Source organism: Apteryx rowi, unplaced genomic scaffold (assembly GCF_003343035.1).
Source record: "Apteryx rowi isolate R43461 unplaced genomic scaffold, aptRow1 scaffold_30, whole genome shotgun sequence".
Lineage (NCBI taxonomy): Eukaryota > Metazoa > Chordata > Aves > Apterygiformes > Apterygidae > Apteryx > Apteryx rowi.
In genome coordinates, this window is record NW_020449419.1 from 4,156,666 (window position 1) to 4,171,534 (window position 14,869).

At 34.3% G+C, this 14,869-nt stretch overlaps 1 protein-coding gene across 11 annotated transcripts in view; it reads left to right on the forward strand.

Annotated features, from left to right (window-relative positions):
* SHLD2 (shieldin complex subunit 2) overlaps window positions 1–14,048 on the forward strand; it is a 49,914-nt gene extending 35,866 nt beyond the window's left edge. For 10 of the 11 annotated variants that reach the window (XM_026069917.1, XM_026069918.1, XM_026069923.1 and 7 more), the window contains 4 exons: window positions 3,917–4,123; window positions 5,695–5,929; window positions 12,938–13,053; window positions 13,621–14,048. In XM_026069917.1, coding sequence (XP_025925702.1) covers window positions 3,917–4,123; window positions 5,695–5,929; window positions 12,938–13,053; window positions 13,621–13,793 — 731 coding nt within the window. In that variant the 3' untranslated portion in view covers window positions 13,794–14,048. The remainder of the gene's footprint in view (window positions 1–3,916; window positions 4,124–5,694; window positions 5,930–12,937; window positions 13,054–13,620) is intronic. The other variant, XM_026069926.1, reaches the window with a different exon arrangement.
* Window positions 14,049–14,869: the final 821 nt, after the last annotated feature.

A 14,869-nucleotide genomic window follows, 5' to 3' on the forward strand; every position in this document is an offset into this window, starting at 1 on the left:
TGTTCCCTCTGTGATACTGAAGGAATGTCTTCATGAGTTAAAGAGGGACATACAAAGTAGTATCTCACAGCAAAAGTATTGTAGCAATTGTTTTTCTTATATTGGCCTAGCAATACTTATGCAGGGATACTGAGATAGTCTCAGCATTCAGGGAAACCGAAGCCATTGTTAGAGAAAAGCCAGCATGTGTGAATTCAAGAGATAGTCAACGCTTCATAAGAGTTTGGAACAGTGAAAAAAGGGCACATTAATAAGATTCGTATTTAAGAAAAAGAAACATGATTTAAGAATTGAGGAAAATTACAAATTCTGCCAGCCCCATTTTTCCCAAAGATTAGAAGAACTGGAGACTGTAGATTGCCAAAGGAGGGGTAATAACAGCTAATGGATTAGAAGACATAGTAAGAGCTGAGTGGAGGGACCAAGCACAGAAAGAATGTTGAAGTGTCTCAAAAAGCCTGATCTAAAGCCACTGAAATCTATAGCAAGTTTCTCATTAACCTTAAGTCCGTTTGCCAAAATAGCTTCTAGGCCTGGGCTTGCAGCTTCCTCCTTCACCAGTTCCTTGTGTTTGACAGTGTTTTAATTTCTCATACTAAGGTGAGAATCCACTGATATTTTTTAGACAGCACATTTCTGTACGCTTACAAGATCTAAGCGCAGAATTTTCTGCTGTGGCTCAAGATGGAAAAATCCAGAAAATACAGAGGATAGCAAGTGAAACATAACCTGTAATTTAAAATGTCTCTAATAATGCACTCATAATGAGTAGAGACAGATTGATCTGTCTCCCAGTTTTATTGGTTCTCCTCCTCATTTGTAAAATCCTGGGCCTGTTTATTCCCATAGCCTTATCTTTGTCAAACTGCTTTTTCATGTTACTATATTGCAATGGTACTACACAGTTTTTATACTAAATAACCTGTGGTCATTCATAGGTAACCTTAAATCTGGCATTTTCTAATCATTGCCTTTACAAGCTTTATTTTCCTTTAATGTAAACTTCTCTAAAAGTAAATTTCTTCCATTTAAAAAATATTCAGACTTTAAAATTAGAGGCAAAGTGTCTTTGTATTCAGTCAGACAAAGACTACGCGTCAAGGGGGTTATCACAGTAAAAGCATATTCCTGGGACCCTCCTCTGGTATTTGAAATCTTTAGAACCACAGTACAGCCCTCTGTGACCTGATACAACAGGAATAAATAGAGGAAGGATCTGAACAACTTTGCACACCAGGGGAGATTATAAAGAGATTATACTTGATTACTCACACTTTACTAATGGGTTTTGTGACCCATTTTCTAATCAGCAGGGGAATGTTGAGAATCTGAATAATGTGTTAAATTCAGGTTTCAGTCAGATCTTGTGCTCTGGTAGTTAGACCAATCCTGATGCTGCCTGTCCTCTTTTCTCTTACCCCACTCTTGCCAAGTGCCTGTTTCTGTTACCTCCTCCTGTTTTCATTTTCCCTCAGCTCAGCTGTGCTGTAATGTTCCTACCTGAATCTTGCTTTGGGCTGGAGCATACTTGATTCTGGGGGACTGCAAGATCTCTGTAGTCAGGGGTAAGAGATGCATTAAACTAGACTGATGCTCAATGGAGATGGAGTTTAAGTCTTTTGCTGCCAAACAAAGTCTGAGGATCTGCCAGCAGAGACTTTTCAGGATCTTGCAACTTTTGCAAGTTATCACCCCTCCCCACTCCCAAAAAGCATCCCTGAGACTGTTACCCAGAATATGAAAGTGCTAGAACTTCCTACTAAAATGCTTATACAGACATGTGAATACAGGAAAAGAATCTATATTTCCCTAATCTCATTTCCAAAAGTGATTATTGTAGCTGAAACTTCCAGCTTGAGTAAACAAATAGGTAGGAAAAAACAGCCTAAAATTTTTTATTTTACCAAAAATTTATAAGCAAGCAAATAATGAATCTTTAACAAAGTAAAGGACAACCCAAAATACAATACACTTCTGTAATCTCTATTATTAAAGCATTTTTCTTTCTTACAGAGCCAATTGAAAGATGGAAAATGAATAAATATTATATAAATTATAGCATTTTGGGGAAGGGATTTATTTTTTAAAAAGGACATATCAGTGAACAGAAAATTGTTGATGAATTTAATAACTTGATCTTTTTTTCCTCTAGATATTGCCCACTTTTTCCTTTGAGAGCTGGTGAAAAATATAGAACTAGTTTCTTTTTCAAAAGCTTGAGTTGAATGTTGAAAAATGAATTCAGTATAAGTGAAATGAAGGCATCATTCTGTTATGGGAGGACCACAAGAGCATCATGAAAATGTCAGTATTGTAGAGTATGTTCTTAGTGTGTTTTTCTATTATTCCTAGGGAATAAAATACAGTATTTAACATCAGAAGAACCACATGAAAAGACAGTCACCTAATTTTAGTTTGCAAACAGCCCAGCAAATGAGATAGTGCTGTCAAATAACCACTTCATTATTCAAGAAGTGTTGTGTTTCAAGGATGCTTGTGGGCATGTGGCTTAATGACCCCTGAAACAGGTAGTGGGGTATTTCCATGTTTATTTTTTAATGTTCTATAGTATTTGCTGTGCCTGTTCTTTTGCATGTAAAACAGTAAAATTAAGTACTTGAACAAGGTTGGAATTGGGAAGTTTGAGTCAATGTTTTGTTAGGCAGCAGAATGACATTCGTTTTTGCTATCGGTTATAGCTGTGGAACATGATAGTCATGCTAGCAATCTGAATCTGGCCAGTAATTGGGATTAGCAGCATCCATTAACAAATATGCCCTTCTTTGAAGTGATTGCCTTCTAAAAAGAAAAACAAAGTTACTTAAAAGAAGTTTTTCTACTAAATATAATTCTGAGGTTTTGCTGGAGCATGGTTAGCCAAAATTCTCCCAAATTAGTTCCTAACCAACCACCTTAGCTCCTCTGAACAGAGTTTCTGTATAAACAAGAGGAAAGCAGAATAAGTTAGGAGTAAACCATAAATTTTGAGAGGATAAACTTGTCTTTTTTTTAGCCATTTCTCTTCTAAATATTGCTAAATCTTAGCACTTTTGTGACATTTATAGAAGCTATGTAAAACTAAGGAAAACATAATTAGTAGGACTGACCACAACAAAATATTCCGTTGGGAGGGGGGGAATACATTTTGAAAGTGATGGGTAGCTTCCTCAGTAGTATTTCAGTTCCATCCCCAGAGGAATTTGATAGGATAATAGAAAGCCTGCTTAGCTGAAATATGACAAATGCTGGCACCAGATCAGCCAAAGCAAACTGGTACTAGTCTCCAACATACTTTACGAGCATATTGATTCTTCTAGGAATTTCTGTCTCCTTCCAAATATCTGTATTTTTCTCCTTAATGAATAATCCCCTTTGTCATAATCATTATATTTCTGCAAATGTTATTGTTTCAACAGAGCAAAGGTTCGATGAAAGATTTTTTTAACTTTTTTTGTAGAAAACAAAAGAAACAGTAATATTCATAAGAGAGGAGATTTTTAAAAGCACAAGAAATTATGATATAAAATATGCTTATTTGATCAAATTGGTGACCCTTCTATTCCAAATACCACATTATTAGTATTGCCTATCTGAAGTATTCTGAAAATATGAAACCATCCCGCAAATCATTTTATTATGCTTGGATTATGTTTTTTAAACCTTCTCTACAACCATGAAAGCATCATTATGTCTGGTGTTCTTAAGGAACTATGAGATTCTCATGCAATCTTTATAGGAGGAAAAAGTAATCTGCATGTCATGAGCTTTGAAATAAAGTTGCCAAAGCTGATGATGTGAAAATGTCTTACTGATTTATTATTCATTGTTTTAGGTGATTTCAGTTTTCTGTGAATTAACAATTATTTGGAAATTAAACCTTTCTGTCTCTTTTTTTTGCTTATTGTTTATTCCGTAGATCACATATGGGACTTTAAATACCTTCTTGTCCAACATAGTTCTGTCTCAGGTGACTTTGAACTGCACACAACTCCATGGTCATCCTGTGAGTGCTTGTTTGATGATGACAAAAGGGCAATTGAATTTAAAGAAAGGTTTCAGAAAAGCAGAACATCCCTCGTGAAAATGACAAATCTCTCAGCACATTTGGAGGAAAAATGCTCAGGTATATTTGTTATCCACAGCTCTGTAGTGTTCATATAAAGCAATGCATAGCTAAGCAGAATATATGCTATGCTTATGTCAGAAAAACGCTTTTTTGTTAGTTGTTTTGGGAGCCTGAATTTATTCTGGAGGCTGCTATTCAGTGCCCGGCCAAACCACGAATGCAGCCTTCATTCAGTGAGCACAGAAGTGAGATTTGACTATAGTATATGGTACCATACAAAGATAGCTTTGGAACATGTGGAGAAATACTGCCTTTTATTCTCCATACCAACTATTTTAATGATGTGATTAACCACTGAAAGAGTTTATGGAATACTGTTTCTCTAAAACTTGATCTCAAAAGTAAAATACCCTTCTTGAAGAAACTGCTGGAGTAAATGCAGGAATTACTGAGCTGACACTATTGCCTTTGCTATAAGCATATAAAACTAGATAAGTATTATTTCTCTGTCTTCAAAAATTAATGAAACCGTGAAAACTTCTTACAAAAGAACAAAAAATAATTTTTATGCAAGAACAATCCCCTCTTCCTCCTCCTCCCACTTCCTCCCCCCCCCCCAAAAAAAACCCCCTAGAAAATTAAGGTTACAGTGGTAAACATTAAGAAGCTGAGCAAATAAAGTTGCTTTTGCAGCATTTAACTCAATCTTTGTATAAATAGATAGTAGAAAACTAAGTTGTTAAAGTTGTGCTTTTCATTGTCTCTCTCTGAATCAGGATGGAGGTAAAGCAATTCTTTTATTTATGGGATCTAATCATGGGTTGTTTTATTATGTTCCGATTGGTATACCCTCTTTTTGAGCACTAAGTCTGGAAAGCATAGGTAATGTTGCTAACACAGTGAGTGAACACATATAATGTATCAGATTGACTTGATCTGCAGGAGATCCAAATGACAAATTTCAAAGTAGTATTTAGCTTTATCCATGAAAACCTGCACAGATTTGATTGACTTATATATTGTGAAAATTACCACTTTGCGTGTATACAGTAATGTCTATAGAAGCTTATCAAATGATTTCCCCTTTTTTTTGAATGTTCCAGTTTCATTCTGTGTACTTGTACTGACTCATTTCTGTTGTATTCATGTGGCATAAAGGCAAATGAAACTTCTATTGCTACTGATTCTTTTAATCAGAATATCTATTCTTGCAGTGTCACAGAATTCTGTTCTTTAATTATGGTATGTCTCATTAGAATTCTTGTGTGTCAAGATTAACTATTTCTAATATGAAATAATTATATTTTAATTTTCTGGTACTGTTGGACATGGAAACTATTTGCACAACTATCTAATCTCTTTATCTTTTATGTAGGTCTTTCTATAGTGGTATCCATCTCAATAGTATCTTTAAAAAATACATATTTTTAGAATTAATATTTTACCACGATTATTTTTCACTGCAGAAATCATGTCTGAAAACATGAGTATGTACTTCAAAAGAAAAACTATTATTCAGAAAACTTTAATGATAATTGTTTTTGAATCAGCTATACTGTACTCTTTTGCTTTCTGTTGTTACCATGTGTAAAACAAAGCAGATTTGATTGAAATTGTTGTTTCTGTAGGAGTGATTCAACTGAAAGCCCATATCTTAGAGCTGAAGTTTACCATTTCAATGGGCCAGTACAGGCAAGTCATCTTCCATGCTAACACTTCCCTGGAGAGTGTTTTGGCTTCTCTGCCTATGATTACCTATTCAGGTTGTGCTAAATGTGGTTCAGAACTACAGGCAGATGAGAACAAGATCTACGAGCAGTGTGTTAGATGTTTGCCATACAACAAAGTAAAAACATTCTACAGGTAAGCCAAGCAAAACTAGAATAATGTATAGTATTAGGAAAGTACACTACAATATGTTGAATAATCATAATATAAATGTGTATTTCAGATATAGTTAGTAACCTCCATTTTTCTAAGGAATTTTCAAGGAAATCTTTAAACTACTATTTTATCAGTTGCATTGCCATTATTAATAGGTGGTATGCTTTGTTTAAATCTTAACTATTTTTTCTTTCTTTGAATACTACATGGTACAATAATGAGGTTTACTCAGTGTGAGTGAGCTATAAGATGAAAGAGGATCTTGACCAGGGAAAAACTCCTTGAGCCTTTTGTTTCAGCCTAGTTTTGAAATTGTATAAGCGCACAACTACCTTTTCAAGCTGAATAATCTAATTTAACCTTGCAGAAATAATACCAACAAAGTTTTCAATAAACATTCTTGTAGAGAGCAGAGATACGAAGTGATCAGCAGATGGCACTGTGAGACAAGATATACATGCACATTTATTACAAACAGAAGAAGAAAACAGAAGAAAATAAATAGCTGCAGTTGATGTAAAAACCATTATTAACTGCTTAAAATTGTTCAATTTTTAGTTTTTCAAGCTTTTGAAATGCATGCAGGTCATGGCTAGAGAGGGTCAATTCTGAGGTAATGATAGAATAGAATTCTAGAATAGTACATAATTTTCTGCTGAGATGCTTTCTAAAATTATTCCTTAATTACTTCATAGTGAGTTAGATTAATGAATCATTGCATACATGGTAGTTACTCACTTGACTTTAAATACAAGAATCCTCTTTGTCTAGCAAGGTAGTAATGACAGTCTTTTTCTCCTTATGCAAAATATTTTATCTTGCATCTTTAATAAGAAACAAAAGAACAACACTAAGGCAACCTGATTCTTCAAGAAAAGACTTAATAGACGTATAAATTAATGTATTCAAAATTTCCAATATTCAGTTAAAAAGTATCTACATTATTCTGCCTTCATGGTGAAACCAGTTTTGCCTGACAACCATATGTCCCAAAGAAAACACGTGTATGTAACCAGAAATAGATCTGAAACTCATGGGATGTTTTATGCATAATATTAAAATTATTCATGTTGTCCTACAGTTCTTTAGTGTTTATCCAGGTAAATATGGAGGACTTATTTTTGGCTGGCATTCAGTGTGAGATCCAGAATGCTGGACATTGTTTCCCAGGTTTTATGCAACAATGAGCAAACACTGTATCCTTTAAGAAGTGTCGAGTAGCTTATATACTCAAGTTTTTCCTATGACTGGCAACATTCTCCATCTCTATTATAAAAGTAACTTGAAAGACCTCAATTTATCCTCTCACACAAAAGGTGATAGAAAAATGATAATAAAGATTTTTGTTTGTATTATCAACATGTGTTTACAGGTATGTGGAACTTGAATGCACAGCCTTTTCGAAGAAAAGTCTGTCGCATTTTCACACTGAAATTTTGCTCTGTGATCAGTTCAGTAACAGTGGATCTCTTTGATAGTATTTCCAAATTCTGTGTTGTAAGATGATTAGTCCATTTACATGTTAATAGGAGAAAAATCTTTGTCTTGCTTTGCTAAACAAATATCTTGTTTAAATGAAAAAATTTAACTAAACGTGCTGTCCTAGCATTATTGCACTATTTGTGCAACAACTTGAAATGTTAATGGTTTTTATTAGTCTCATTTATAAAACTGCATGCATAACTGGTAGAAAATTACATTTACTTCTCCATAGCCTGCTGATTCTTGTCCTTTTATCTCAGTTTTTTTAATCTGTCAGTATGAGGGTGTAGTAAACTCAGCATACTCTGTATTTCTAGAAATGCAATAGCTTCCAGCACCCTCTTGTGAGTAAAATCTACATACTGTTTTACTATTTATCATGAGTAAATCTAATTATTAAACATTTTAGATGACTTTTTAGAATATAGGATTAGTCTGTAATACCTCATTATATTTGACTTGTTTTTTTGTGATTCAGGGAATAGTAGGAACTGACTGACTTAACATAGGATTATTTTTATTTTTAAGAGCACAGAAATATTTAAGATACTAAACAGATACTATAATTAGATCTTGGGATTTAGGAGATTTACATATCTTCGAAATTCAGGGTTTTGAGGTTAGGTCATCCTGAAGATCACTGCATTAGGTCACCGTGTTTTTCCTTTGAAATCTAGGAGCCCGGTTTTGTTAATTTCCCATGATTGTGATGAAGCTCATCTTTTCCTAAGGTGCTGAAGACACAAGCTTAGATACATGTATATATGCTTACATGGTTTTCTTTTTTCTTTTATAAAGTGGGTGCCCAGAAGACTGAAAGTGTATATATATTTTTACATAAACACTGTAATATAATGAAAGATTTCCATGTTCTTTCTGCGCTATGACAATATGAAAATCAGAAAAATTAGACAAAAATGAAAACTGAAACAAGAAAATGTTTCAGTATTTAAGAGCTCACCTCCTAGATTTCAAAGATCAGATCTGTCTTTGCCTCCTTCTGTAACTGTTTTTGCCCAGACTTGCCTACCTTCTGGTTTCCTAGCACCTTCTCCCTTGAACTTGGTAGTGTTTCATTCAAATGACAATTTTTTACTGTCTATGCCAAGGGGTGTTTGACTGCCTTTAAAAAGATAAGCATTTTAATAGTAGCAGTTATAATGAGGTAGAAGATTCCTAGTGCATAGAGAATGATACATACTTTTACTTAACAGGTATTATAGCATTCATCTTTACCAGCAGAAAAGCCCATTTCACTGTCATGCTTCACCAGACTTTTATATGGGTACTAAATAGGAYTATGTATTCTGGTAGCATATAAGGAAGATTTCGATAGCTTTCAATAAACATTCACACTATTTTTTACAGCAGAACTATGTATGCCATTAGTGAATTTTAGTTGTATCTTTAAACATGCTTCTAATGTTTTGCAGTTCACCATATTAAAAACCGTGGTATTTAGGCAATAAGGTTAATCAGAAAATTGCGCTTACGTAGCTGAAAGAAAATTGACAGTGGTAGGCTCCATTTTGAAGGTTGAGTATGACAAGTGTGGAGAACTTTCTTTCTCACCATGACTGTTGTTCACTTTTGCTGAAGCAATTCAGACTTAGGTGACCTTGAGAACAGAGCCTGAACTGAGAAACAGGTAGCTAGCATATAATCGAAAAATGAAGCAAAATAAATGTTTCCAAATGCATCACTTGATTTGCCAAATGTTACTTCTGTAGACTACACTTGTCTGTGGTTTTCAAAGCTTTAAATTGGCAGCATCTCTTAGCACACTTCTCTGCAAGCATATCTAACTTAATTATACTGCTTCCAAAGTATTAACTTATGGAAGTCATAACAACTTTCATGTAATTCAGCATAAATTGTCTAAACAGAAATACATCTCTTCAGAGGTAAAATAGCCTACAATTATTTGGGAAGCTGAGCATGCAGTTTAAAACTGAAAGTGTTATTTGAAGTAGATGGAATAGATTATACATCTACTGTACTGTTAAGCTTTCCTCTCATGAAGGGAGACAGAAGTCTTTAATGACCACACATAGTCATGGCCTTGTTTTTTATCTAATACAGCAGATTTGAAGTAATCTGACATGAAATCAGACATGGAGTTCTCCTGTTCTTGTCTCCTATGATCRTTTTTCTTTAGATTATGAAATTTAGCTGTAGCTTTTGGATTAACTGATGGCAAGTGAATGATCTGCCTACTGGGGAAGTGCCACATTTGTGGTCATTCGCCTTTGTGCTGCATAAGCATTCAAATTAATGCTGCTAGGTATATTCATCATGCTAACTATAGAATTAATTTATTAATGTTAATAACACTCTCCAAATGACAATATGCTGAAGCACTGGCTGACTGCCAGTCCTATTTGACAGTGCATCTTTAGTAGTAGGTCTCTTCTGGAAGTGACTGCCTTTCTTCCATTTCTGCCACTTCTGCAGTGAGCACAACTTAGCAGCTGTATTCTGAAATGGGAATATCTCCCATTGAAAAGCTCATTACTGAGGATGGTTGTGCTGTATTTTATTACTCTGTGTAGCATACTCTGTTTAGATACTGTTCCAGTACTGCTATAACCAGGATTTACATTGTTCTGGTATTTTCTGAGGTTTATTGCTTTAGTTTCCTTTGTGGGGGGTGGTCAGGATACCAGCATTGCATCCTGCTTTGATCAGAGTAGTGTAAAATTTCTTAAAAAAAAAAAAAAAAAAAAGTGTGAGGACTCTGATGCCTGTGTTGCACAGCACATTGTAAAGAGTCTCGGGTCAGTCACAGGGCATGGTGGGTAGAAGCTGCATCAACTGTGGAAGCAATTAGGCTTAGTATGATCACTCTGCGAAGCTGAAAGCAAGCAGAAACCACCTGTTGAGCATCACTATAAAGGATTTAATGTATCATCACATGAGCACAGCAAAAACCAATGCCAATGACTGATTTGGGAGAACAGTAAAGGAATGGCACCCATAATGGTTCCAAAGAAGAAATACGAACTTGAAATTTAGGCAATACCTACATTAAAAAGAAGAATCACTTCTTCCCAGTTGTTTATCATTCAGTATCACTTTTTAATCATGTGAAACAGCAAACTGGAAAGAGCAATGTTTATGGGACAGCAGTCTCTGACTGGATTGATTTTAGACCTAATAGGAACACTATTGACCATATCCTACAATATAAAATGCTTTCCAATAAAATAAGAATTTTGTTTTTACTTGTTTAGCAGTATGTGATACCATTTGTTTTTTGTTGTACTATAAAAGATGTTATCTTGATACTACGTAGTGGCTATAAAATGCTGTATTACTACAAACAATTCTAGGTGATGTTGATACAGATGACATCATTCCAAGTGATACCCTTGAGCTTTTATATTCCTACTTTGCATTTCAAATATCTTTCCTTTTTTTTACATACCTCTGAATATTTGTAGATCTAAATTCATACATGTACATATTTATGTATACACATACTTATTTACATTTGTACTTTAAATATATGCTTAAAGTTCAAAGATGTAAATGACATAACACTAGTTTTATAACAAAAAAATTCCAGATGCATTTTCAAATAAGTATACCAACATGAATTCCTCCAGAAACTCAAGGATTAAGATCAAATTATCTTTTACTTAATTAACTGTACTATTTCAGGGTAATATTTGCATATAAAGGTAAGCTAGTATCATTCTTGGTTAGCACTGTATGTATTGGTACTTGCTGATGGCAACAGGTATAACTACAGATTAATTATTTGGTTGTTTCTCTCTCTCTCTCTCTCTCTTTTTTTTTTAATGGAACCTGCAGTAATGCCTTCAGTTTTGTTTTCTGTTTGTTGATATTCACTGGGAACACAGCACAGTTAGCAATTGCCTCTTCATAGGTAGTCTTAAAGCTTTACTTTTCAAATAGGCTTTTATTAGGATGATGAAGGGGTCTTAGTATTTGGGAACAAATTGTCTCTCAAGATTAATTTTCTTTGGTTTTCCCAAAAATCAATATTGCTAACAGCAGTGAGATTTATATAACTTCTGACATTCATCAACTATGATGCAGGACATGGTATGACAATTAAATATACACTGCAAATAAATACTGGAGAAGCTGGTTCTTAAATGTTCATACAAACTCAGTATGCAAGATTGTCATTTAATGTTTTGTTGGATCTATTATTAAGGATTACCATGCAGACATGCTATCACCTCCTTTCAAATACTATACTGGCTTGTGTAAATCACTGAAGTAATTAAGAGTTTGTGTTCTTCAGTATCAGTGATATCATCCAGAACCAATAAAACTGAGTTGAATCCAGTGTTTTGTTTTCTTTTTTTTTACATTTTTCTGAAATGAAAATGCCTTTTTAAAAATATTTGCTTTGGCACTTATTCTTACTGATTAGAAGTATCAGTGGGGGGATGAAGTGATTGCTAAGCTACCAACAGATTCTGCTAGTTTTAATTGCCTTCATACAGAGAGTAGGCTGATTAGGCTGCATGACTGATCAAGTGTATGAAGTCAAAAACAAGGAATGTCCTTGACTCCTAAAATGCTGTAACTTTAAGTACTTGGATGTATTTGCCTTTGCTGTAACTTAGTTCTAAATCACATGGCATGCATAGTGAAAACTTCTGTGTGCAGATGTACACATACGTACTTATTTTGCTTGTACCTGACTTTGGATAACTTAGGATTTCACGCTCAGCTGAAGTTACTCCCCCTTTTAAGAAGGTCTTCAGAAAACTAGTTAGGACTGTATCTGTCATTTTATATGAAGACAACTGTCCTTTCTTTCTATGCACATCAGGCCAAGCATTACTATTAGGTAAAATTCTCTCTGATTTAGTAAGGGTTTTGCATGTTTGTTTAGTATTTTGCCCACTGTGAATACATTATCAAAACAAAGGATTGAAATACAAAAGACTGTAGAGTGTTTTCTAAGTTGATTGATAAGAAAAGGCTTTCCCATCATTAATACAACTTCTTGGTACATATAATAGCTGACCTGAGAAAATTGTTCCTTAAATGAAGAAGGATTATTTTTCTCATTTTGGCAAAAAAGAAACTACACTACCTTCAGTCTATTATAGATAAATTTAATCTCAAGACATGGACTCTGGGCTTCAGGAGAAGCATCACATGTTCAGCTTTAAGTCAGCTTAACTTGTGCTCTGAGGATTTAGAAATCTTGTTTGGTGCAGTTCTCATTTTCTCTTGGAAAAATAGCAGATATTACAAAAGCACTTTTTCTGCAGTTGTCTGAAAGTAAGGCTTACTGATAACTTTAGAGGTTATTTTAATGTTGTGTAGTGAATTTGGAATGTATCAAGCTCATATTCTGACTCTACAGGTTGAGAGAAGATGAGTTCATAGATATTTTCTAGTTATTGGTATTATGTTGGAGGGTAATCGCATTGAATTACTTTTCATCAGAAAATTTGCATCAATCAGAAAAATGTAACAAATTATCTTTCAAGAGCCTTCTGCTTTCTGATCTAGACCTGCTTTGATGACAGTCGAAGATGGAGGATATGAAATTTATGTTCATGTGGTGTCAGAGTTGATGGAAAAAATCTTCCTCAATATTCCTGCAGACTGGCTGAACAGATTAGTAGGTACTGTTCCATGAATTTTTTGTTGTAGAACCATCAAGGGCCACAAAGTTCACAATGAAAACTAAGTTTTTAACTATTGACTGTATGTTAGACTCAGGATGAAATCATCATTCTGGATGGGTATGATGACTGCTTGTATTTTATATAATATATATTCAGCTTTAAAGTGACTTCTTGTCTTAAAAACCTTTAAGAAAACATTTCAGTTGCCTTGAAACAAACGTGGGAGAGGCTGGAAGTTCAGAGTTGAGGTAGTAAAAGGTAAAATGGTACGAACATTTATTACACACTATATAACTAAATATTCAGTTACTAAATAGGATTCCCTGTATGCAAAATAGAATCTCTTACCATGTTTTATGTGATTCACAGGCGTTATGGTTTAATGAGAAGCAGTTTTAACAAAATATTTGGGGGGAAAAAAAGTGATTAGAAGCAAAAGCTAATTTTCTATTCAGATGCTGAACTACATTTCCAATAATTAAGTGTAGCTTTCATGGGGGTAGAACTCGTATGTTAGGTGCCATTACGAACATAAAGTGAATTGGACTGTTCTGTCTTTCACAGTGCCCTCCTCGGATATGACCTACCGCATAATAGTAGCAGAACTGTGTCATTCGCTGCTAGCAGATACGGAAGCATCCTATTTGTTGGAAATTAGGAGCCATTTTGTGCTAGATGAAAACAGCTATCCTTTGCAAAAAGATTTCCATCTGCTAAATTTTCATCTTGATCTCTGAAGCATTGACCTCTGCAATAATTGATTAACAGAGACCATATGAACAAGCAGATTGCAAATAGAAGAAAAATGAATTAGCTCAAGGAAACAAATCAAAATACAAGAAAGGATTTTATATTTAATTTATACAAAAAACAAAAGGACTGGTATGGAATATCTAATTGTATGCACTGTTACTGTACTATTGATGAATTGTCACAAAGTATATTTTTATACATATGTTTTTATCTTAATAAAAACCTCTTGCTGTCTCTCACTTTGGCCCTTCTCTCCAGGGGAAGTTCTGTAGTGTTGAAAGTCTATGAACTCTCGTGGATCTGGCAGATTAGAGGAAGATAGTTACAATTCTGTGGTATCATTTTAGTTCTGAGATTTTCTTCTGTTTGTCTTATCCTGTGTCTTATTTCTAACTTGGTTATTCCTTTGTACTTTTTCTTGTGTTACGGTTGCTTTCCTTCTTTTAACAGCAGAATTTTTGCCATTTCTCCCCAGCAATTTTGCTGTTGCTGTCTTCTCTTGTAAAACAGCTCTATCTCATTGAGAAACTAGTTTTGTTTAACTAGAAGTCGTTGCACCAATTTAGCTAAACTGCTTAAAACCTCTTGTAATTAAACTGGCACATTCTTTCATGGACCCCTTAAATCATTAAATTGTTGTATGTATTGTTGTAGCATAAGCTGGCAAATAAACTTAATCACCTTAAGTCAATTTAATATCAGTTTAACGCTAGTCTGCAAAACTTTCTTCCCTTAATCTGATTTAGAAATGAATTGAATTCTTAGTCTTTTATTCTGATACTGATTTTTATCAGTAAAGACTGAGTAAATGATGACTTTACCTGACTTAGTAAAGCAACAGACTTATAAGCATTGCTCTGCAAAAACAGTTGGATATATTGATAGTGATCAATAATTTTTCTCTGATATAAACTGTGCCTCTCACTGAGGCTGGTAGATGCTGTAGAGTATAAATAGTACTTAATGTGTTCTCTTACTAGATCCTTGCAGATCCTTGACCTGCCTTGTTCTCAGTTAGAAATCTGTTTCCACATACAGGATGTTTTTACTATCCACAGGC